Source organism: Lates calcarifer, linkage group LG15 (assembly GCF_001640805.2).
Source record: "Lates calcarifer isolate ASB-BC8 linkage group LG15, TLL_Latcal_v3, whole genome shotgun sequence".
Taxonomy (NCBI): domain Eukaryota; kingdom Metazoa; phylum Chordata; class Actinopteri; family Centropomidae; genus Lates; species Lates calcarifer.
Genome location: NC_066847.1, coordinates 16,028,216 through 16,054,350, shown reverse-complemented (window position 1 = coordinate 16,054,350; position 26,135 = coordinate 16,028,216). Strand labels below are relative to the sequence as shown.

Sequence of the window (26,135 nt, the reverse complement as noted above, 5' to 3'; positions counted from 1 at the left end):
TGTCACAAAGCTAAAGTCTCAAACTGGTTTCATGAACATGACAGTGAGTTCAGTGAACTTCAGTGACCTCCTCAGTCTCCAGGTCTGAATCCAGTAGAACACCTTTGGGATGTGGTAGAACAGGAGATTGACAGCATGAATGTGAAGCTGACAAATCAGCAGAAATGATGTGATGCAGTCATGTCACCATGGAGCAGAATCTCAGAGGAAAGTTTCCATCATCTGGAGGAGTCGAGAGCTGAGGGAGGAGCTACCCAGTGTTAGTGTGGGGTTCCTAGTAAAGAGCTTGGTGAGTAAAGGTGGACTTGTGTTGAAGTTCCTCCACTACTGCTCATTACTATGTTTTAGGTTTCTGTTGTGTGCAGACCAACAGAAACATAAGATAGCTGTGAGCTAACTTAATGTACACCACACTGAATTTAGTAAAAACTTGTTTATTGTGATGAAATTTACATAAAGCACAAATAGGACACAGGTGGTAAATGTTCTAGGGAAAACATGGTAATACATCATCATCATTGACATAATTATTATTGTGCACAGAACAAAAAGTCAATATCACACAACACACACACACACACACACACACACACACAGTCAAACTGAGCTCAACATACACATACAAACACATTGCATTATTATTCCATTCCAAAACACAAAGGCAATTTCTTCTTAATCACTGAACATAATGAGAAACTGTTCAATGCAGACATAACATAATGAGTAAACTTAATATTAAACAGAGTGGGTCAATATCATATAAGAAATTATGTGCTCATTGCACTAGTTTAAAAGTCTTGCCTTAATACTGTGATTTGTTTTGTCTGCAAGTACTTAGTGAAATGACAAAAAAATATTCTGGTGGTCATTCGTAGTGCAATTAAATATTGTTTTACATCTCAAAAATATGGGATATTTTTCATATATATGAATTATGTATGTAGAAAAAAAAATTATGTACTCTACATTTTCTTCAAAGAAAATATTATCATGGGAACATCTGCAGTATGTGTAAATGACTATGGAAGTTATGAAAAATGCTGTAGAATGTGTAGACAGGGCAACTGCCCTGCTGGCCCTTTGCCCAGGAGGGTCTTAAAGGCCCAAGGTTCACTGTGTGTCAGTTAGTTTTTGGTAATTTGATTAATTGCAAATTTGTTTGGGAATGTGTATCACAAAAACACATAACGATCTTGTCTTGTTTCTCCAGAGTCATTCAGTTCATTTATATTGTGCTAATATGTTTTTTTCATATATACACCTACATTTAACTTAACAAACTGCCTGTCAAGATCATATTCCAGTTAAGCCTGCAGATGTGTCTGCTGTCTGTGCTGTCTGAATGCTAACAGAGTACAGGCCTAAAGTCACCAAGTGACTTTCAGCAAGTATTTCACAAGTTACAGTATTTTGCCCATGGGTCCCCTAACAAGTTGATCTGGCCATACTGCTGGTGATAAATCTGCTAAATTGTGAGGACAGCAGGAAGCAGAGATTTTACAGGGCAGAGTAGCATGGCCTCTTAATGGCCTCTGACATTGACACAGTATGGATCAAATTTACTAGAACAGATTTAATCTGAGCCCTTCATAAAACCTTTTTATTTTGCTTGAAACTGCATATTAAAATGAGATAAAGTAAGCACTGTGTTTTAGAATGATATCTAGAATAATATGTAGGTGCAGACTTTCCTGTCCTTTCAGTTTGATGTCATTTCATTGAACTTGTAATTTAATTGAACTTGATGCCAAACATGAAGCAGTCACACAGAGCAGAGGAACTGTTTGCTTTCCTACTGCTCAACAGAATAAACTTAAGTGGAATGTACCTCAGAAAGTAGCTCAGTAGTGTAAAAGCTGTATTTTAACAGATGGATGAAATGAGTGAGATTAAACCAAAAAGGCCACAACGCTGCAGATGGCAGCCACAGCACCCAGTGAGAGATAAAGCTAGTGTAGGTCAGTGTAATAGAGATGATCACATCTCTTCCTTGTACCACATACATCCACCACGGTTGAAAAAGATCAGCAACATTAATGTTAACAGAACCAACGGAGATCAGATCTCGCTCTCATAAGTGTGCATGTAGGTTTTGAGTGAGAGGATTTCAGCGTAGCTCCTTGTGGTTCTGCGGTACAGGTCCAGCCCTGTCAAGATCTCCACATCTCTGACCCGAGCTGTATGCATCTTCATCAGGTCCTCCACCCAGCGAGACTCCTCCTCTGAGCTCTGCATGGAGGCAGTGGGGAGGACACCTAGCATTAACATGGGTTTCCCTCTCTTCCCCTCATGGGATTTTACTCAGTACACAGCATCAGCAGTACCACATACAGGCAGATATAACATATCACAACACAAATATAATCACACTATAGCTACAGTGGGATTAGAAACGAAGAAACAGACTTCTTATCCTTATTACAGCAGGAAACCAGCTGACTGGAATCAAAGGGCAGAGGTTGAAACAGATAATGAGTGAGGGGGGGTCACATATGATTCTACCTGCTCTTTTTATCATGTGTTTGTTGTACAAAGATTCAGCTGAGGGAAGCCTGTGATTTTTGAGGATCTGTTGGAAATGCACTGCAATTTTCTACATGTACTGTACTGTATGTGTCCAAGCTGCTGTACCAAAATACTGTCGATAAAAAGAGGATTCCTTTATTGATGACTGTATTGATGAGTTATGGCTTATAGGTTTTGATTGTTCGCTGTGCCTAAAGTCAGTGACTTTCTGGGTTTCGGTGTTGAACAGGAAGTTGTTGTGGCACCAAGTGACTACTTGGACTACCTGCTTCCTATAACTGCATTTGTTATTTTTAAATATGAGACCAATTATGGCTGTATTATCAGCATATTTAAAAATGCTTACTGAACTTGGCTGGGAACTGAGATTTGACTTAACCAACTTTCAAACAATCATCATTTTTGTTCCCTGATATATTGGTCAGGGTGATCTGGAAATGAGATGATGCATTTAAAGATGTGATGTTCCTTACATTGCAGGTTTCATCATTGCTGGGTCTGTGTGGCAGGATGAATGCAGCACTGTTGAGGGGGCCGCTACACGAGTCTGCAGCCTGTGTGAAGTCTAAACAGCTGGTCAGGACCACAAAGTAGTGTGTGGGGATGGGTATTGTCCCACTAACATACCTGCAACGCAATACAGATCAAAAAGAAACCTTGAGAAAAAGCTTTATACAGTATCTTCATATGTTAGTTGTTTTCTAATGCTCTGTAGGTGGTTAATCATGTGTTGTGTAGTGGTCTCACTGTATCAATATGAAAACAGTAATGGTAATGCATAGGTAAGCTAGCCAAGTGGGAAGCTGGTCACAGGAACATTTTGAATGCATATTGGAAGTTTCTGTCTTAGTTTGGACTGAACTGTTCCACAAAAACAAAATGAGTGTTTGTAGCTGCACTGAATTACAAGACAAGTGTAATGAATTTTCTTACTCTTTAATCTTCTCTGCTGAGTCCCTAACCCCATCATAGTTGTAGTCAAATATGGGTCCAATGAGTACATTCACTCCATTTCTCTCAGTGGCGTATTTCTTCAACAGTGCTCTCTGGAAGAAGCCCCATATCCCTGAGAGAGAAAGGTGGAACAGAGTGGGAGCAAAGAGACAAAGGGATGTGGGGATGAAACGGGATGAGCAGGATTCCACTCACAGAGCTCAGGAAAAAAAAAAAGTTCTACATGCTGACTGACTTACTCTTGAATGCAGGATACATGGGGACAGTGTTGGTGATAAGGACGGCATCATATTTTTTGTCTATAGTTGAGGATAATTCTGTTAATGAAGAAAAAAGAAACATTGTTAAAACTACACCAGGTGTAGTAAGATTGTAAAAACACAATATTATGACATGATGCACTAGTTTTACTTGTGAAGAGTCTTTCTTTAAAACTGATAATATAAGAACATAAATCAAACACTTGGGTTGGGGCAGCAACTAATGATTAAGAACTGAAAGCTCTTAGCTAATGATTAAGCTAATTAGCTGTGAATTTGTCTCAGAAGTAACAATCAAAAATTGAAATGAATAAACTACAAAATATTTTTGCAACATACAGCCTGAGACCCTCAAAGGATAAGTGGAATGGATAATGAATGGATGTGATGGATCTATATTTACAATGGCCTCACAAAGTATTCAGACCCTCTCACCTTTTGCACATTTTGTGTTATACATTAAATTGCTCATTGATAAATTTTTTGGGTAAGTCTCTACAAGCTTTGTACGCCTGGATTTGAACAGTTTATCCCATTCTTCCTGGCAGATCCTCTCAGGCCCCAGCAGATTGGGTGGGAAGGGTGTGTGAATTGCCATCTTTAGATCTCTCCACAAATGTTCTATGGGGTTGGACTTTGGCTGGTCCACTCAAGAACAGCCAGAGACTTGTCCTGAAGCCAGTCCAGAATTTGCATGTACTCTGGAGCAGGTTTCTTTCAAGGAACTCTCTGTATTTGGCTGCATTCATCCTTCCCTCAGTTCTAACCAGTCTATATGTCTCCCCAGTCTCCCCCATAATATGATGCTGCCACCATCATGCTTCGCCATAGGGATGGTATTATCCAAGTCATTGATCAGTACCTGGTGTTCACCAGACATAGAGTTCTGCCCAAAGAGTTTGGTTTTTGTCTCAGACAAAAAACCTCATGGTCTCAGAATCCTTTAAATCCTTTTTGGCAAACTCTGCATGGACTGTTATATGTCTTACTGAAGAGTGGCCTCCGTCTGCCCACTCTACCATAAAGACCTGACTGATACAGATGGTTGTACTCCTGGGAGCTTCTCCATCTTCACAGAGGACTTCTGGAGCTGTTAGAGTGAGGGTTGAGTCTAGCCGGACGGAAGAGTTGTGATGATTCTAAACGTCTTCCATTTCAGTTATTGAGGCTCCTGTGAACACTCAGATCTTTAGAACTGGATCGATAGATCACCACAATCGATCCCTCATCACAGTTTTATAGCAGAGGTCTGCAAAGTTCCTTGGACTCTGTGGTTTGATTTTTGAGAGATTGTTTTTACTTCCTCATCATGGATTACTGAGTGTAAATCAATGGGATTTTTTTTAGATCAATCCATTCTGAATGAAATCTACAACACAATAAAGGGTACAGAAATTGAAGGGGTCTGAATACTCTTTCTGAAGCCACTGTATACTTACTGTAATTCAGTGTTTAAGCTGTGCAGGTAAACTTACGTGGTGGGTACAGAAAAGCATAGGTGATCTGTTTGTCTGCTCTGTAGTTGCTGCAAGACTGGCTGTAGGCTGGAGGGACTCTGGTATCAGGTCTCACACAGTTGGACAGAGCTTCAGGCAGAGGAGACACTTCTACCTATGGGACCACGTACACACACAACATAGTTCTATTGACATCTAACTTCACCTGTTGGTGGTTTTCAAGATTTGAACAGTTGTGTATCTTATCAAACCAGAGCGACCGTCTGGTAAATGAGAGATGGTACAGAGAAGCGAAGAAGTTCAACACTACTTTCACCAGGAGATGATGCTTGCACACAGTAAATACCAGAATAACTTTGCACCAGGGCAAAGAGCACAGGATGCACAGTACCTGTCTGCTGACGGTGTACGACGTCCAGAGGGGCATAGAGAGAGCCTCACTATAGCCACTGATGTAGTCACTGTGGTGGAGGATGGAGTATTTGGTACGGAAGAGTACAGCAGGTCGACCGTATGGCAGGTTCCTGCTGTCTGGGGGGGAGCAAAGAGAGATACAGCAGAGGAGAGGCAGGAATGTAACAGGATGCATTTACAAAACACTGCATTTACATTCAAGTGAATGAATGAGCAGGAGCATCAAAACAATTTCAATGATGCATCTTCATCTGCAAGCATATGATAATGATGTAGTTTGGCTTAACACGTGGTAAATGATTGCCACAGGATGATTTACTGTTCTTGACATCATTTTCAGTAGCATCATGAAAGACTAACCATCAATAGCTTGCCTCAGTCGCTGGTTTAGCTCCTCCACTTTGTTCTGTAAGAGACAGAGCCAGAGTGACTCCAGGTTATAGCCTCGTACAAGGGTCACTTTCAAACCTCTCTGGCCCCTACTTTTTACACGCAACTGCAAAAAGATCGGAGATTGAAACAATCTCTTGCCATAGATCTACATGGGAATCACAAACACAGTATAGATGAAGTGAAACAGTGTGCAGCAGGGCTGGGTTTCATTCACATCAATCCATCAATCCATCAATCCAATTCAGATCTCCAAAAACACACCGACAACGTTGTCAGATGTAATGGCTATGGTTCAATGTACGGAGAGATTTCCTGTTCGTTAGCAAATGAACTTCAATTTGTGTTGTGAAGCTGGAGGTGAATTGACTCCAGCTCTGCAGCAGAAAGCAAAGAGGCAACAAGCCTTATTTCAGCTTTAAAGAAAGCTGAATATAAGACACAACAAAGCAATCAGGTACATAGATACATTTTCACAAGAGTAGCAGGCACACACAACCATATAATCACTGATGCTAAACCCATGCAGATGAGTCTTTTTACAAAAATGTATTATAAAAAGACAAGTTTAACTGCACTGCGAATGCAAAACAGAAATGTTCTGACTTCTGGAGTCACACTCTTCTCTACAGAGCAGGTGAGGACCAGCTAACTTCAGTATTCCCAGCCTTCCCAATCATTGGTTCGATGCATTCATGGTAACTGAATGCTGCTGGGATTAAAGGAAAGCTGCCAGTTGGCAATAATTTGGGGTCAAATCAATGGCCCTCATCTTCAGCTGATTCCTGTGTAGTAGTTTTGCATCATGACACAGTCAATGAGTTGTAACAAAATACAACAACAAGTATTCGAATTAGGTTTCTTTCCTATCTGAATTTCAGATTTGAATTTCCAGCTAACACCTCACAGGGTTCAGGACCAGCTCTAGTGTGTTCTGGTGTTCATGACTTGTTTTCACTAGACATGTAGACAATTCCTGTCCTTAGATACATTATATAAAAACAGCACAATCTCACAAAACTCTGTAAAACTCTGTAAAAGCAGCCAGTAATGACTGATGACAACTGTACCTTCAATCTCATGTTAAACAGCCAAAACACTGCAGGTCACATCAGCGTAAGATAAATCAAAGATTCTCATGTTACATCTTTCTCATCTCAGTCTAAAGACTGTCCAAGGATGGAATCAGTCTTTGGACTGAGCAGAGAGATAATTCTTTAATGGTTCTTGTTAAGCTGGGTAGTAACTTATAACTCCCTCATATCTGTAATATTAAAGTATTGCAAAATACCAATGTTGTAAATCAGCTTTTATCTGTATCTGTTGCAGTAAATATGCTGTGCATTGTCCCAGTTGAATAAAGAATAAAAGCAACCAGCAGCACAGACAGGTTGCTCATACTGTGTTGAACTCTGTACGGCTCTGATTTGGCCTGGGTAATTACAGATGAGGGAGCTGTAACATAAGGTGCAACCCAAAATGTCGTGATACACAGGAATCTGTTTGAGCTCATGCTGACTGGCTGTTCATCAACCAAACCTTATCACAGCTAAACAGCCTGCCAGCATTGACTCAAAAAGTTGTCAGTGCATCATTAGCATCACATTTATGAGTTACATCACCATGTTGGGGGACTGGCTTGTTCATCAACTTACCTAAAAGTGATGTAAACATACCATAGATACCAAAAGTATCCATGTATCAACATGAGCTCTATTGTGTCATGCCAACAATTAGTACAACACTATGTTTAGGGACATTAATTACATTGTTTGTACTAAGACAACTGATCCATGTCACCTGACAACTACTCATTACTTGGCTTTGCAGCTGATAAAACATGTAAGTTAAAAGGTCTGATCACTGAATGATTACTGATGATTTCAGTTACTGAATTATTCACATATTTGAAATGACTTTACCTGCTAGCAGCCTAGTTTGTGTTTAAGTGTTAGCATGTAGTATCATGGTAGATGATGAAGACGATGGTGATTGTAGTTTCACTGCTTTTAGGATTAATAGAGGTGAGCTGACTGACAGGCCAGTCTCCTTAAAACTAGGACTGTGTACAGGAAGCTGGGCCCAGGTCTGCCACTGAGTCATCACGGCTGACCTTATCATCACAGCTGCAGCCCAGGTCGTCTGTTCCTGCAGGGACATGACCTGAAGCTGTTGGCCTGGAAACCTCCTCTGGCATGGTGGGTCTATAGACGGGACTTCTCAGCAGGTGGTTCAGACTGCCGTGGGTTCCATTGTTGGGGGCTGGTTTCAGACCCAGAAGATCTGAGAGCGAGAGAAACTGGTTTCACATCAACTAAAAGAAGTCACACATCATGACAATATAGTTTGGCTCACAGGCGATTAGAGTCAAACACATGCTCTAACACACACTTACAAACCCAAACACACAAGAGGACATGAAAACATGCCTTACCACACATGACATTATAAAGCTCAATGTTCTCAAAGGCAGGAACTTTAGTCTTGAATTTAAACGTAGGTCCATATCCCAAGAAAATAGTCTGAAAATAAAAGTTGATGTCACAGGTCACATGATTTGTTACAATAAATAACAGTTAGATAAAATCAAGAAATAATTCATGTTGCAGCAAGTAAATGGAACAATCTCTGGGTGTTAAATATAGTAAACATCTCTGTCCTGCTGTATTATCAAGAGTACCTGCATGCTGTTGATCTTATTATCATATCCATGGTCACCAGAGAAGCCACAGTGCCTTTTCCCTTCAGGAACCTTCCTGTTGTGAACAGTATGAATTACAGATCAGTATTTGGTTGATGAACATTGTAGGCATGTAACATTTGTCAGAAGAACTCACGATTCAAAACAAAATCTGCCTCAGGTTTAGATAAATTTCCATTACGCAATGCTATAGCTAATTAATATGGGTATATTTAATGGTTCAACTGATATTCCAGCCACGACAGATTTGACATTTTCTTGTGCAGACTGATATCTGACTTCTATGTGACCTCAGAGTGCACTTAAGATGTCAAAAAATCAAATAAAATCTCATTTCTACCTTAATCTTGTAGGTGTAAAATTCTAGATCATTTAATAAGACCTGATAGAGTAGTCCATCAGGTCCACACAAGTTTTAACTATGGTGTAGAATACAGTTAAACTACAGGATGTTCACAAACTTTAGCCCTTAGCCCAGGACAGCCACTCCCTCACACAACTCAAACCACAGTCCTCTAATTGAAAAACAGCCACTTTTTATTAAGTGTCCATTAAAACACTACTTGCAGTTATACACCATAACGTGTGTACGTGTGTGTGCGTGTCTTGGGTGAAGCCACAAACATGTTGAAAATGTAAATGGCTAGCTGATGGTGAAATGAGACAAACAGTGTTTCATTTGGAATGAGCAGTTAGTTTAGCAGACACTGACTAATGTATATGTGTGTGTGTGTTATGCTTGTGTGTGTGTGTGTGTGTGTGTGTGAGAGAGCGAGAGAGAGAGAGAGTGTAAACGTTCTGACGCTCTGCTCACGGCTCTGGTGCCAACGATTAGCCCCGTCTGTCTATCTGAGCTGCAGGGAAACCTCAAAGATCTCTTTCATTTAAAAAGCCCTGCATGTGTGTGTGAAGCTGCGAGACAGAATGTAGCTCTCCCACAGTTCACCAACCAAAACAGCATGACAGCTCCATGCAACATGTGCAGACACACACACACACACACACACACACACAGAGCACTGTTAGCTGTGGAGGTTTGTTTTCACTTTCAGTTGTGATGACTTCATGGTTTACTGCAGTAAGACTTTTCACTGCTTTACATCAAATGCCTGTCAGAGTTAATTTTAGCAGATCGTTAATGTTTCAGCAAACCTCCCACCTCACCCCAAAGATGTGGCTTTTTTTTTTTACACTAGTGTGACTTGGCACAGCTTGTCTTGAAATGCTACACGTGTTAATGATGAGTTGATAGCAGCCCATGTTGACATAAAAAAATAAATCAGTAAGGTAAGATGTGCTTGCTCTTGGTGGGAAGTGTTGGATCTCTGTGTGTAAACACCATATTTTAAAGAGTACGGTCTAGACCTGCTCTATATGAAAAGTGCCTTGAGATGACTTTTGTTGTGATTTGGCGCTATATAAATAAAACTGAATTGAATTGGATTGAATTTGTAGTAAAAAGCTTCAGTGATGGGAGGCTGCAAATCTACACCGACTGTACACAGTGTTAGAGCAGTTTCTTCTTAGTAGATCAACCACAAATTAAGACTAAATTACTTAGAACTTTACTCTATCACCTGACTGACTGGTTTTGGATTTAACCCTCACCTGACGTTTCCTGTTGGGCCTCATATGAGACAGTATAGTATCAGGTCAAAGGAGGAGAGAGGGAGTTCCCAGTTCATATTTCTGGGTTTCACAGACCCTGTGTTCATGACTGGCGATCACATTCTTGGGTGATCTGATCACAGGTGGACAGCTCTAGGTGAAGGTGTGAATCTATTCAAAATGCTTTGAGGATGCATTTGAGATCTGATCACCTTTGAAGGTGGTTTGGTCTGCATGTGGCCACATTCTTTTAGCAGGTGCGAACACAAATGTGTCCTGAGCCACACTGATGGACTGCCTTCTGCCACAGTGTGGCCCACAGTGGTCCTGAAGATATCTCCAATCAGAAACCTCAACTAGGTGAATGTCTTTTTGTGCTCAGTGAACTTCTCATGTGTGCTTTTATACTGTATGCTGTGTGAGTTTTTACAGTTGTCCGGTTTAGCTTCTAAACACTCAGTGTTTAAGTCATATGTTTGCACCTCGTGTTGTAGCGGAGGTTCTGTACCTGGCAACGTGCCACTTCCTCTCCACCAGCAGATGAATCTCTTCAATGCGTCGATTGTTAGCATAGTGCAGTCTCTTAGGCAGGTGCTGCTTCAAGTACGGCTTAAAGTGCTGGTCTGCTTTCTTACACTGAAAAATAAATAAATAAATGACTGCTATTTTGACCTTAGACAGTATTGCATATGTAACAGTATTAGCTCTACAATTGTACAATTCTCATTCAATTTTATTAAATTCTCCATCAGTTCTTTTCAAATTCAACAGTTCATATTTCATGAGTCATCATATTTTTCAGTCAAGCCTCATACTTACTGTTAGATTTGCAACAACAGCCCTGGGGTCATCTGAAAAAGGAACAATGGTCAGAGCAAAGAAAACCAGGGCAAATGAACAAAATGTCTATTTAACAAGAAGCTTAAGCTGTCCAGTCACTTTGGTCGGACACAGCAGGTACTGTCCTCGCTCAAAAATGATTGTTCCATGTTTGTTGAAGAGGGTCTAACAGGCCGAAGCTTAAAATGCAGTGAAACTGTTTGCATGAAAATTGACGAGGGAGAAAAACAAAAACAAACAAAGGGACAAATAATGGATGGAACATCTTGATTTTAAAAAACAAACAAACAAAAAACCTTTTCTGTCTCTCACATTTAGGGTTGTTGGGGTATCTGGAGCGTATTCTGCCGAGGGACCCAGGGATGAGGATGATGTCATCAACACTGGTCATGTAGCTACTGAGGAACTCAGTGCGATCACAGTGCGCCTCCTCCATACCTGAGAGATGACCACATGGGAGGTGTACGTTTGAGCAAAGCTTTGTTTCAGTGAAGCTGTGTTTTTGTTGGTGTAGCACTGAGCACGTGCTACATTCCATGAAAGGTTTTGAATAACAGCAGGATTTGATACCACCATGTGTGTTTGTGCTGGTGTGTGTGTGTGTGTGTGTGTCGGTACCATGATCCCCCACTAGGATGATGTTGACACAGCGGTGCAGTTTCATCTGCTTAAGTCCGTCCATCAGCTGACCAACGATTCTATCAATAACCCTAAGAGGGTTGTTTAACTGCAACACACAAAGAGAGTTGTAATCCAGTGAGTGTGTTTTGATGATATATAAGACACACACAAAGAAACATCTACCCATTTAACAATATACACACATTCAGTAGTGTGCAGAAAAAAAAAAAAAAAGAGCTTTAGCCACTTAACATGTTTAGGTATTTATCCATTCTGCAATATATCAGGGAGGTGTCTGATTGATGCCAAATTCATCCATAACATACAGTCAGAGTCATAAAGAACTTCAGAGACAAGAAGAACCAGAACAGCTACAGCTGGTCTGACCCCCACACAGCCCTGATCTCAGCACCGTGGAGTCAGAACAACTAAACCCACAGAGCATGAGGTTAAGTGATGAATAAAAACTGTTAATGGTATTGTTTTTGAAAGCAGCCTCACTTTACTTTTAGTGTCTAAATCTTTTGCACATGTACAAACACGCATGCAGATGCAAAGTACTCACTTCTGTGCTCATGGGCCCCATTTTGTGTCCATATGTGTCTGGTTGTTCAGAGTGCATGGCGTAAACATAGGGCCTGAAACGAGTCACAGGTCAGACTGGAGATGTGTTTGTTAGAGTTGTAGTGGCAGTAATAACTAATAATAACTATGGCAGGGGGTTGTTTGGAGGTTTTATGAGTTGTGGTACTCACATGTTAAATCTTGTCTAGACTCAAACAGTTGTACAAAAATGGCAATACTACAAATACTACAGTTCCTCTGGATCCAGCCATTTCTGAAAGCCACAATCCAACATTCTCACCCACTTCACAACCAGCTGTACGGGAGAGAGAAAGTACACTGGGCTCTCTCTCTAGCTCTTTTTTCATTTGTCACACAACTATTTCTGTCACTTTTCAACAGAGTTCAAAACTCTCAATGACATCTGAAAATTTTAACCCTGTTTTTAAACACAACATGTCATAACTACTTCTTTTCTGGAAGCTACTGATCCACCATTATCAGTTCTGATTTTACAGAGGAAAAGTCATTAAGTATGTGATTTAGAGAATCAAACAATGACTCACTCGCTGTGATCCATGCTCCCATGTAGCTTGATGAAGCATATCATTACCGTATGTCATTACCCTCACACATTTAAACCATATGCTCTAATTTCATTTTAACAGCTGGAGGAGAACAGGTCAGAATTTAATACAAATTCAATTTCAGTATTTTTGGTTTGAAGCAGGTCATATTCAACCAGTCAGCAAACACAGTAACTGAGAATGAATGCACTGTTATTAGCAAGTAAACACAACTGTCGGTTTTCATGCTGAACACCCAGTTGTGGTACAGGATTACATTACACAGTGGTGGGCTGTCAGGTCCAGCAAGGCCTTCTCTGCTGGCCTAAACACTGTCACAGTCACTGAATTATATTTTTATATATGTTATTTTCCATTAATACTATATGTATTAAATTGTTGAGAATAGTCCATTCTCTTTATAGCTTCATAGCTTCCTCTTGGTTGCGCTGCCTCCAATACAGTCTGTTTATGTCAGAGCTTTTATCCAATCAGATTTCAGCAAATGGTGATGAAACTGTCGCCTCCTGGATCCTTTAAACAATCAGATTTCAAGTTGGCGAGACCAGGGGCCATCTAGCAGGCCTACCATGATGTAAGTATTTCCATGTCAATTGATTGTATAGTCAGAGCTAGCAACCTGCATCTGTAGCTACTAGCACAAGCTAAAACATGCTAGTATAGCTTTAATAGCTGTTTTTTTAACCCACGATGGCTGAAGGAGGAGGAAGAGTTCAGTAACTCTGTTGTAGAGGTTATCTGTGTGTCTCACTTCCCACTATAAGTCCTTTCCTATCACCATGGAGGCTAACGCTGAAAGTCGAGTCTGCCCAGTCGTAGTTTTAATTCACTTTAGAGCTGAGAGTGTCCACTCGACAGAAGCAGTTTGATTGATCTACAAATAATCAGCAGTTTCAATGAGTAAAATGCATTTCATCTATATGTTATTGTTTACGTCTTCTGCTGGAGATGATGTGTGCGGCTCAGCTGTGGCTGCAGTGTTTGGAGACCTATTGAATTGTGATAATTGGGTTTTTATAGCATTGCTTTAGTGATGACATTTATTCTGGCTACATGCCTGTCTGTGATGCAGAGTTCTGTTATACTGTGCTTCTGTATATGGTTGATGGTTTCTATAGCTGTGACATCATAATGACAGTATAAAGAGGAGGGTTAATTCAGGGAGAACCATTGAAGGCCTAGGTGTAAGATGCACAGCCTGCAGCTGACATTACATAACTCCAAACAACGACATATAGTAAGATACGTTATTTCCCACTGTAGCTCAGCTATGGCTGCAAATGTTGACAAAGAGAGGAAATAAAAGTGAACTCACCTCTCTCCTTCAGGGAGGTGGAGCCACTGCAGCATGGTTAGTATCCTCCTCTCTAATGGGATGGCACTGGAAAACACCCATCACACAGCGAAGGCTAACATCAGTTAAAAACCACAGTTACTAGTGACAAACAAGCCAAAGACATAAACACAGTGTTTATGGTAATAGACTCTGGTACCCTGCTGCCCTCTTCAACCATGAAACCATTAAACTCCAAGCTGTTCCTTTGACTCTCAAAGAGCCTCATAAAGTTGAGTATAAGTATGTGGAGTATAACACATTTAAAGCCTTCTCACTCAAAGGCTGCCTGTATGCTGCCTGTGTAGTGATGAGGCCACCAACCAAGCTGCTGGCTGTCATACAGTCCACAGCTGTCAGCCATCAGGCCCAGGACCGAGGCCCTGAACAGGGCTTGATGTATGAGGCAGTGGGGGGTGGCACGGGGGAACAAGGAGGTGTGGTTACACTGCGTTAATACTTGACAGCAGCCTTCTCTCTCCTCTGATCTCTCTCTGTATTTTTGTCTATGCTCATACTTTCAACTTCATTTTTCCTCCTCCCACTGTGTGTTTTATACGCTCTCCCATTCTTCTCCTCTCCTCTTTCTATCCTCCCTTGTTCTCTGCCTGTGGTCATTAGGGGGACCTCCCAGAAAGCTGAGCCCAACACAGACCTTCCACCACAGCAACAATCCCTGGTCCCCATTACCATGCCAATCTCTACACTGGTGCTGTAACACTTAACTATGTAATCTGTTGTATGCTGCTTTCTCAGCCACGCAGACATCTGCTCTCTCTGCCTCCCTGTCATATGCACTCTCCTGACTCTTTCTCCTCATTCTCACACACCTCTGTCAGTGCCAAGTGCAAGAAAAGCACTGTAAACCACGCTCCGACCCCCGTGGCTCTATGGAGTGGCATGTCAGTGACCCCTGTTCACAGAGGAATCCTGTGCAGTTTAAACAGGCCCATTTGCACAAATTGCTGTAAAAACAGCCCGATGCCATCCCTGCTGAGATCTGCCTCCTGCTTCATCAAAGCCCTCTCTGTGCTGATAAATGTGTGTTCCTTTGTGTTCTGTGGGCTATAGGTGGACTGTGGTGTGAGCAGCAGCAACATGTGGCTGAAGGAATATCTATCTATCTATCTATCTATCTATCTATCTATCTATCTATCTATCTATCTACTGTTTTACTGATGCACAATTTAGTTTATATGTGTGTGTGTGTGTGTGTGTGTGTGCAGTGTGTGCACTTACATGGGCCAGAAGAAGGTGGCAGCCTTCACTCCCTGTTTGAGTGCCGTGATCCAGATCTGGGAAACAAACAGTTGAGTCTTATTATTTTCTCAGTCTGACATAGTTTATTAGGATACTATTGGAGCGTTACCCTGGACACAGACAGACTGTGAGGACACCAAGGTCACAGTGTACAGTACATTACAGTATGAGAAGAAGGATAGAGAGAGATCCCACTGTGGCTGACTGCTGTAACTCAAAGTGACACAAAACCATTTCCATTGGCAGCATTCATACAGTATTTTGAAAGACACTGGGACACCAAGACTTGTTAGTGAGCAATGCATCCTAAGTCATTATTCTATTTGACAAACAACAAAGGAAATACTTGCACAGGTTTAGTAAATCAACAAAAAAGCTCCAGGATTCCTGATGTTTAAGTTTTGGTCCTGTCAGAATGAAGAGTGTTCCCAACCCAGCCTTTTTATTAATCACATATTACCATCTGTCAGTAATCAGTGGATGATAAAGCCTATCAGACTTGGTTTGTTAGATCTGAGTCCTGTTATTCCTGTTGTGGTTGGCTTCAAAGAAAAAGCCTTTCCTGCTTTTGTTGGCCTCTGATCTGTGACCTGACAGATTGACTTGGAGAACACTAATGTTGAAAACCATGAACAAACTGATCCATCATCAAAGCAAAAAGAAAAATCGAGGAGAACCTCGTAAGCACATTGATAAATATATAATCAGAGTGTTGATGAACTACAGATGGTAAAGAGAATGACTACAGAGCAGAGAAGAGAAGAGAAGAGAAGAGAAGAGAAGAGAAGAGAAGAGGCAGGACTTACCGGCTGTCCTCCCCACCAGCGATGATTGAGTTTCTCTCGGCTTCTCAGGGTAAAGGTGGCATCAAAAACCGGGTCATACATGGAGTTGCCAACGATACCGTGAGACTCTGGATAGAGACCCTGAGATTGAAGGATTGAAAATGGATATTATCACCTGCGTGCTCTTTTCTCTGTACTGCCTACACAGCAAAATCACCAGTGTTAACTGACATTATCGGTGGTCAGTGTTATTTTAATACCTGAGTTATAAAAACTTTACACCCCTGGAGTAAAATTCTGAAAGCGTGTGGATTTTGGTCATTGCAGATATGTCCACACGGGCGGCACGGTGGTGCACTGGTTAGCACTGTCACCTCACAGCAAGAAAGCTTCAGTTTGAGCCCCGGTTTGCCTGGGGCTTTGCTGTGTGGAGTTTGCATATTCTCCCTTGAGCCTGTGTGGGTTCTCTGTGGGTTCTCCAGCTTCCTCCCACAGTCCAAAGACATGCAGGTTAACTGGTGACTCTAAATTGCCCGTACACAGCAAAACTGCCAGTGTTAATTTTCAACAGTGTTGAAATAACTCTGGATAACTTTTAAAAGTGTTAATTTAACACTGAAAAGAGTGGACACATATAGACACCTTTCTAGTGTTAAATTTAACACTCTCAGTGTGGAATGTAAATTCTCATTTAAATGGACTGTACTTATATAGCACTTTTCTAGTCTTTGACCACTCAAAGCGCTTCACGCTAACAGATCACATTCACCCATTCACACACACATTCATACAGCACTTGTTCTATACAATGTGCTTTCTAACACAGACACACACATTCGCACACCGATGACACACATTGGAGGCAATTTGGGGTTCAGTATCTTGCCCATGCGGACTGGAGGAGCCGGGAATGGAACCACCGACCTTCTGATTGGTGGGTGACTGTTCTACCTCTTGAGCCACAGCCGCCCACTAAGTATTACTATCACATACATTTTATACATATTTATACTTCACTTGAGTATTTATCTAAACCTTATTTTATACAGTGTACTGTATAAAATTTCACCTGAACAACATTTCAGTGGGAAATATTGTACATATAATATTCATAATAAAAACCAAAATCCTCGGTTCAAGCTCAACTTCACATCGTCAGACTTGGCACAAATTTCATCAGCCTCAGTTGTACTTTAGCCCTAATACTAATTTTAGCATGCTGTATTTGCTCCTGTTACCACATTACTACATCATGATGCTTTCAGTCTAATTAAGTTTAGGCATAAACCACCTTCACCTTATATTGTTCAAACTGTAATTACAGGTGCAGTATGTGTGGTATAGATAATGGATGGATGTAATCACAGGCAGCAGCTGTTAGCACAGCATGCTAACAATAAGCTTAAAATGGAGAGATACAGCTGAGGATTAAAGCTGTATTAAACCTGCGTCATACCGTAGCCAGTGAGTAGAGGTTGGGAAAGGTTTTGGAGGGATAAACAGGCCTCATGTACGGAGCATGGGTACCACACGTTCCTGAGGAGAAGAACAGAACACACACCTTAACTAATGACACTACATCAGTTAGTGATTGTCTGTTCACACTGAGTGATCAGTATAGTAAAAACTTCACCTCCCCTCCCCCTCACCACTGAGAGAACAATAATGTCTAATTGTCAGAGAACTTACAGCTGAATCTAAACCTTCTCATAACCCTCACTGAGGTCTTACTGAGCTTGTCGATGTTAGGTATGACAGTGTTCCCTCTCTTCACGTAGGAAGCTCTAAATCCATCCACTGACAGCATGATGAGTGGTGGACGCACAAACCTGAACACACACAACATCAAACACACAAAACAAACGCTGTTCGGTGAAATGAAAATGTGACAATTTAGTTCAGTCCTCAGCAAATAATTCACACGTGTGGCATATAAATGTCCAAAAAGTGAAAGTTCATGACGTTGGGAACATAAATGAGAACTGCTCAGATGTAAACATACCCAGCTGGACATTCAGGAGTCTTGATCTCCTCACATGCATCCTGCAGCCATGAGCTGTCTCCTGAAAGAGTCCAATCAGAGAGAGGCTTACACAGGTGTGTCACTGTTGTGTGATCTCTGTGTAAAAGGGGCTTTAGTGTGTCAATATTCAAATACTCAAAACAGTCCATACATTTAGAGGTGTACCAGGTACATAGTGAGAGAAAATTACATCCAAGAGTCGTGTGTCTAATCATTCCTTGGCTTCAGGCTTCAGTTGTAACCAAAGTAAATCCAACACTGTTTCCCTGCAAACTGCACAACGTCTGACTGAGGTCTCAGAAAATCTATTTCTGTGGCTGAATTTCATGTTTTTTGCCTGTTCATATTATTCTGGTTTGGAGTTTGAATGATTTCTCTGGCACTGAGGAGAGCAGCAATAATTCATATGAGGATAACTTGCATTTCCACTGTGTTAGACTTTTCATATTTCATGTCATTTAACAGCATGGATCATGACAATCTGGGGAAGAAAACATCAAGGACATGACCGAATATGAGTGAAGGAACATCTGTTACAGATAAAGAGGTGAAGTCTTAAATGACTGAAGAGGAGGGAGTTAAAAATGTAACTTGATGTAAATTAGGGTGACACTGGTCTGGCAGAGAGCCAGCGCTTTGTCCAAAAAACTCACAACACAAAAGCAAAGCAATGATGGGGCTGACAGTTTGTATTTGTATAGAAGGAGAGGTTGTTCTGTATTTTCTAAGTCTCTGAACTCCAGGATTACAGGTGAAAACAAAACCAGTGCTGCTTGGTAAAACATCACTTAACCTGTTGGTAACATGGTTACTCCATGTTAAAGAACTGAACTACCAACCGCAGCAGAGACCCAGAGACCCTCTCTCCTGTGTGAACATGATGTCTGCTCGCTCCTCCACATGCTGCAGTTGCCTTGGCAACCAACCTAAACTGACCAGTGTGGGATCAACAACCAGCAACGTCTGTCAAAGCCTTGCATTAAAAGCTGCCTCCATCTGGCCAGAGACGTCACCTGCCTGAACACTAACCAGCTGTCTGAGGTCTAACGATGGACTACTGAGTTCTATGCTGCCAGCTGAGCTGTGGAAACCTGCCTGTGGACTGTACCGTCGTCTGCCGTCATTCACAGGCACTGTCCACGTATTATATGATGACATCTTATCACCTCTTCAGGTGGTAGCCTCCCTTAGCTGCCATAGGTATTATATTTATCATTTAATGTAGCTTTATCAAGTCTTGTTATTTTATTTTATTTTAGTGTATTCTGTAGGGCAGCACAGTGGTGCAGTGGTTAGAAGGTTCCAGGTTCGAGCCCTGGGGTTTTGTGTGTGGAGTTTGTGCCTGTGCCTGTGTGGGTTCTCTCTGGGTTCTCCAGCTTCCTCACACCATTCAAAAACATGCAGATTAATTGGTGACTCTAAATTGCCTGTAAGTGTGAATGTGAGTGTGTGTATATGTAGGCCCTGGGATGGACTGGTGATCTGTCCAGGGTGTACCCCACCTCTCACCCAATGACAGCTGGGATAGGCTCCAGCCCCCCCCCCCACCATCCTTAACAGATAAGCGGTATAGATAATGGATGGATGGTGTATTGTTATTTGAATATCTTAACTCATATTTTAAGTTGGTTCAGTCATTACTCACTCTCTCTCCCACCTTTGATTATTGATTATCAGTCTTAAGATTGACTTGAGTATTGATTTTCTCCTCTCTGTTAATAATTTGTGTCAATAAATACTGTTAATAAATCACCATATATGTGAGATAGGTTGTCCCGACTCTTTTGTGTGAGTCCTTAAGGTTCAACAAAAACTACTCTGCATCTGGAAATAGACACAAAGATCATGAATAAATCTGGACAGTTTGGTTTTCTTTACAATGGTCATTACAGTATCACGGAGTTGCTAACATGGCTGTAGACTCTTAGCCGTTTGCTAGCTTGTCCAGTGAGCTGGGGGGGGGGGGGGGGGGGGACCTGACTGGTGACTGAAAAACCTCTGATCTACAATATATGAATTCCCTTGAATGTGGTTTTATATATTAAAATATTTCTAATGGAAATACTATGACAAACCTTTACACAGTGTCTTGTAGTTGGTACAACAGTCTCCTCGGGCCAGACAGTCATCAGAGCAGTGGCAGGCGTGCTGTTCATTTCGAGCCTCCCCACACCGATCCTTACTGCACTCATAGCCCCCCTCTGTGATGGGGAGAACAAAGGGGGAAGACATTTATATAAGAATCAATGAAGGAATAAAAAGTGAAACCACGAGCACTGAGAAATGAAAGCTGATGTGATTATGTAACAAGGGTTTGGCTGTAGATTGTGTGGCTGTGCAGGCAGCAGCACGGGCCCAGCAACAAGATGAGAACACCAGATGAGAGCTGTAGCTCAAAGTGGGGATTTGACACTGTCAGAGCGAAGAGCCGAGAACAACCACAAAAATAAGGATACCATCATTTTCTCACACAGGGGAGATTACAGTGGCAGGGAAGTGGTAAACCAAAGAGCAGCGGGCTGAGGAAGACGACATAAAATCAGACCACCAGTGTCAGAGCTAGCAGGGAGGAGATGCTGACAGACAGCACACACACACAGGATACAGCTCACACAACAATTAACAACCCTGTTCAGTCCTATGTCAGGTTTAAGGCAACAGTGAATTTCCAGCTCCTACAGATAAACTGTACAGCTGGACAATCAGGCCTAAAAATATCTGATTGCAGATATTACAGACTGGATTTGAACGACTTGATTAAAACAAGTTCATTCTCACAACAAACAGTGGTGAAGGTGAAGTATTCAGACCATAATTAAGTAAAAGCAGCAATAAACTGTATTAAAACTCAATTACAAGTAAAAGTCCTGCATTCAAACTGTTCCATAAGTAAAAGTATCAGAGTAACTATAGCTAACTGTACTTTAAGTATCAGAGGTTAAAGTGGTCGGTACAGAAAATGTCCCGTCAGTGCATCACTGTTACTGTATACTGACAGTGGTGTGACCTAATGCACTTGTACACAGTTTAGAAGTTCATCATAACGCTCACTTGTCAGGTAACCAGTGACTTTAGCTACAGTATTACTGTCTGAAATGCAGTGCAGACCATGATCAGGAATAAGAACATGGAGCATGTCTCTGAACTCCATGTGGTTTTCCTGCTTCTTCTTTAACATTTAGAGAATGTAATGAGTGACATGTCTGTTGACAAAAACTCCTGCTACAGACTTCATCCTTTCTCTCTCTCTCTCTCACACACACACACAAACAGAACCAGCAGAGTCACAGGAACACACAGTTACATTACACAGCTGATTTTTCATTCTGTTGGAAACCACCTGACAGATATTACAGACTGGATTTCTTCAGCTTAATGACAAAAAACCTGAGACTGATTTATTTCTCTGACCGAACATGCACCATCAACATCAACCTCAGGTCCCTTTTACACAGCAAAACCAATATCTCAAAAATGAATGAGAGTGAGTTTAAACTGTAACACTTTTTTTAACCATGTAAATACTGCTCAGAACTTGGTGTGTCTCAAGTTTTGTTTCATCAGCTGAAGTTTGCTCTCGAGCAGAGGATGAAAGTCAGAGAGGGTTTAAGTGACATGGAAGGGAAAGACAAATCCAGTGCTGGATGGTGGAGTACCTGTCCTGAGGCAGAGCTGGTCAAAGTCAGAGCAGCAGCTGTTGTAGGTCTTACACAGGTTGTCACAGCGACAGTTTGGTGGCTCCAACTCAACCAGCTCAAAACACCTGTTCCTGCAGGAGCCGGAGGTCGGGACGTACTGAGACGCAGAGCGAGCTGAGGACCAGAGAAAAAAATTTTTTTTTAATCAGATTGCAGCTTCAGTGAATAGTTTTACACTCTGGTTTCTCTAAACACTGTTGCAACACATCAGAAAACAGTTTGAGTGAGAGTTCTCAGAAACGATTCTGCAGGCAGACCAGCCACTCCCACATCAGAAACTCTTCCAGGTTTCAGTCTGATACAAACATCACAAGGTGCAACACCAGTAAATCCAGTTTGTATTTCAGTTTAGATTCATCACTTTGTGTGCGAGAGTTTAAAGTAAGACACCTTTCTGTTCAAAGTAAACGATTACCTGCCTTCTTGTAAGTTTGTATTTTCTTCATGTAACAAATGTAATGAGCTGAGTGATCTGAATTTCCAGGTTACAACAATAACCAGGACTGTGACAGGACAGCCCTGGATCAGGGATAAGGTTACCCACACATGTTAAGATACAGAAGAGATTGAGTATGAGTTTGCTATTTTATTAGAAAAACGCAGATTCAACCTTTCCACCCACTGATGGATTACGATGGAGTACTGTATTAAGTATTTTCTAAGTACTTGATCTGTGAAAACTATTTTTGAAAAGATGATTTCAGTCATGTTTTGGATTTATGGTGATGGTCAAGTTTCATGGACGATGAATGGACTATAGAGAAACCATAACCAGCTTCAGATACCACTGTGATGAAGGTAAGATGTCTGTAAACCTTTGGTGAATGAAGTGTGTTACTGAGAAGAGTTGTCTACAGCAAAGTAAAGCAAACCACTGCCTTCTTGTGCAGACATGGTTTGAGAAGCTGGAGCAGAAATGAGCTCCAATGCTCTCTTAATATTGACTCAAGGGAGAGCAACACAAACACACACTCTCTCTCCTCAAAAAAAAAAAAAAAAACACACACACACACACACACACGCATGGGCTGTCCAATCACGACCTCGCAGGGTCACAGTGATCCATTGTCCACATACTCTCCACTCGCTCATTTCATATGCGCTGGCAGACACTTCATATAGAAAATAACCCAGCAAATAAACGGAGCCGGAGAAATTCCACTGGAGCTGCAGCGGCTGGTGAGGAGACTTGGTTCTCGCATGTTGTTCATGTCTAGAGGAGCGATCCTGGAGACGGTCAGAGTGGATGTACTGTATGTCTCTATTACAGGATACATCAATGTGTGTCCAAAACACACTTCACATTACCTGTGCTGAGCCACTCTGGCAGCTAAATTAAAGTGTGTGATATTTTCGTGCTTTGCTGAACATGTGTGGTGTTAATGTAATGTCCAACACAGCTGTGAAAAGTGCTCCTACAAAACACCTAGAAAACAACACAATACCTGCAGTGCAGTGATGTGGGACTGCAACTAACAGTTACTGTCATTATTAGATTAATCAATTCATCTTTGAGTACATACAGTATGAATAAACAGTGAAAAATCTTTAATCCACTGGTTTTGTCCAAGAAATAATCTAAACCCCAAAGATAAGCAGCAAAACTGGAACCACAGAACGTCGCTAATCAGATTTACTGTCGATTCTTTCTGGTCTTTGACTTATCAATCGTATCAGCACTACTGTGATGTAATAATTTCTGATCTATTGGATTCTGATCCTGTTTTTCAATCTATCAATCAGAAAGTGATGAAGAAAATATTGATGAGGGATCACTCATCTCTCTCTCGTCTTTCAAGTGAAAATGCCACACGTCACATCACTCCTCTGTATGTGATAGTAAAGTGAAGGTCAGATCAGTGAAAATAATCTGCAGGTTGATCAGTAATGAAAATAATCTTCAGTTCCAGCCCACCTATAACAGACCCAGATGCTCACAAGATGATTACCAGGGTGCAAATAAGACAGTTGTACTTGTTTTAGACTTTTCATGGACACACCCTCAGAGCTCTGGAGATGATAACACTGTTGCAGTCTGGGAAGGGAAAATCAGTGCTCACAGACACATACAACCTGTGAGCAGGAGCTGCAAGTACACGTTCCTTTGTATCAAAGGGGCATGAACCACATTCTGTATGTGACATAATGTTATATTTCATTCATCTGTCGGAGGAAGGAAATGCTCTTTTTGTTGAAATCACATCACACCCAAGGAAAACAGCTGATTCCCAGCTGTTCTTGTAACACCTGATTTTATAACCCGTCCAGTTTGTTACTGTCTGAGGTCAGAGGTCAAGGTCAGGTTATCCACCCTGAGACTGGGAAGGTTTTGGTGACATTTTCAAGGCTGTCTCAGCTGTGTGTGTGTGTGTTTGCCAGCTCAGGGTCAAGCAGCTCAAAGATGCTCTCTGTTTGTCAGCTGTGTACTCACACTCTGTCCTGGCTAAAGTCCCGTCCTCTCCTGAGCGTTTGGGCCGGTCGTAGACGAATCCCAAACACACATCAGCGCCACAGAGGACTGACAGGATCCGGACAAACTGAGACAACAACAATAACAACACATCAGAAACACTATTTTTACAGACAACAAACAACAAAACCTGTCAGGTTTTCCTGACTGTTTTTTCCATTTGGTGAAATTATTACAAAATCTCAAAATGCCTTGTGTTTTTATCCCATATAAACTGTTAGAGGGTGTACGCCTTCTGTGGCGCACTGGCTGTTCCATTACAACCCTCACTTTGGACATTTGAAGTGCAGATTGACGGAGGTGGAATCGGTCTACCTCAGTCACACTGACTGCGTTTTCTCGGTGACCTGTCAAGACTGGTGCGGTGTTTGGATTAAAGTGAATAAGGACCACCCGCATCCGCATAACAATCACCTTCAACAGTCTGACGAATCGCTCGCCACTTGGAAATGACAGGCGAGTCTACGATTGTTCTGCAAATGCCGAGCAGCGGGAAGGCGAGAGCAGAGAAGAAGAAAAGCGAGAGCGGGGGTCTTCGGAGGAAGAAGCTGACAACATCAAGAAAATGTCCTTTCAGCCACGAGGGATAACGCAAACCTCCAAACTAACGCGGTTAAACGCGTAATTACGCACGGATTTACGCACGGCGCTGTCTACGCTGTGAAGTGACCTGCAGCTAAAAGCTCTTACCGTACCAGTTTGTGCAGCAACATGTTCCTCTGTCGGCTGGAGCGCAGTCCTGTGCTGTAGGTGGGAGAGTGACTGATGCTGACTCCGAAGCTCAGGGACCACCGGAGAGGAGGACCGTTGAGGAGAACAGGAGGGAGGGGGAGGAGACTGAAGGGAGCGGACTGGACTCTGACTGGATCTGTGTTGGAGGAGGGCTTTTATCTTAGCCAGGATTCAGACGGTGCAGGGAGAAGAGACAGAGACGCACATTCCCACTTTACACGAGCAGAGCTGGGGGCTCAGGCCCACTGGACCCGTGTCAGGTCAAAGGATTGTGGGTTCACCCAGGATAAAGAGTCTCAAAACAAACATGCACCAATAAACTCATATGGAAGGTTTCCACACTCGCCCTGTAAAATCAACAATCACTGACTTTTTATTGGCTTATCAAACTCACAGTGATCCGTGGGGGGGGGGCAAATATATAAGGCAAATGATAGATTAATGAAATTTGTTGTTGCAAAATAGTGATTGAAAATGTGCCATGGTGACTGTATGTCTGCATCTCTGAGCTTAGTGTTGAGATGAGAGCTGTATGACTGGCTGCTGCTGCGGCTCGTCATTGTGTCAGGTGGTGGCTGTAGCTGAGCATGGATGATGCTGCCATTAAAGCTGTGGTTGTTGGTTTATTTAGGAGTGTTGTGACATATATTGATAACACTGTTGGAGGTACCAGGTTCCAGTGAGTGTGTCTAGCTTTCCAGCTCTGTAATAGCCACTGACACTACCTCCGTGCTGTAAAGACATTTGATGCTGGTTATCCATTTTAATCCAAAGAATAAAAATAAAACAAAACAAAAATTACAAAGTGGAAAACATGAAGCCTGAGTTCCTTACGTTAAGTAATAAGGAACCATTGATGGTGCTTTAACACAACAAGGGAATTCACAGCCACTTTCACATGTCCTAGAAATT

The 26,135-nt window shown here is 41.8% G+C and overlaps 1 protein-coding gene across 1 annotated transcript; it reads right to left on the bottom strand.

The window, feature by feature from the left end:
* Positions 1-418: 418 nt before the first annotated feature.
* Positions 419-25,562, bottom strand: enpp2 (ectonucleotide pyrophosphatase/phosphodiesterase 2). Its single transcript, XM_018665660.2, has 25 exons — positions 25,187-25,562; positions 24,453-24,558; positions 21,980-22,135; positions 20,399-20,524; positions 18,303-18,363; positions 18,032-18,129; positions 17,757-17,836; positions 16,322-16,441; positions 15,495-15,550; positions 14,238-14,303; positions 12,337-12,409; positions 11,769-11,877; positions 11,463-11,588; positions 11,130-11,161; positions 10,819-10,946; positions 8,682-8,757; positions 8,436-8,523; positions 8,115-8,284; positions 5,972-6,017; positions 5,589-5,728; positions 5,216-5,351; positions 3,720-3,797; positions 3,460-3,592; positions 3,000-3,153; positions 419-2,229 (listed from the first exon to the last, which is right to left on the bottom strand). The coding sequence occupies exons 1-25, from the start codon at positions 25,202-25,204 to the stop codon at positions 2,059-2,061; spliced, it is 2,547 nt and encodes an 848-aa protein (XP_018521176.1). The 5' UTR covers positions 25,205-25,562; the 3' UTR covers positions 419-2,058.
* Positions 25,563-26,135: the final 573 nt, after the last annotated feature.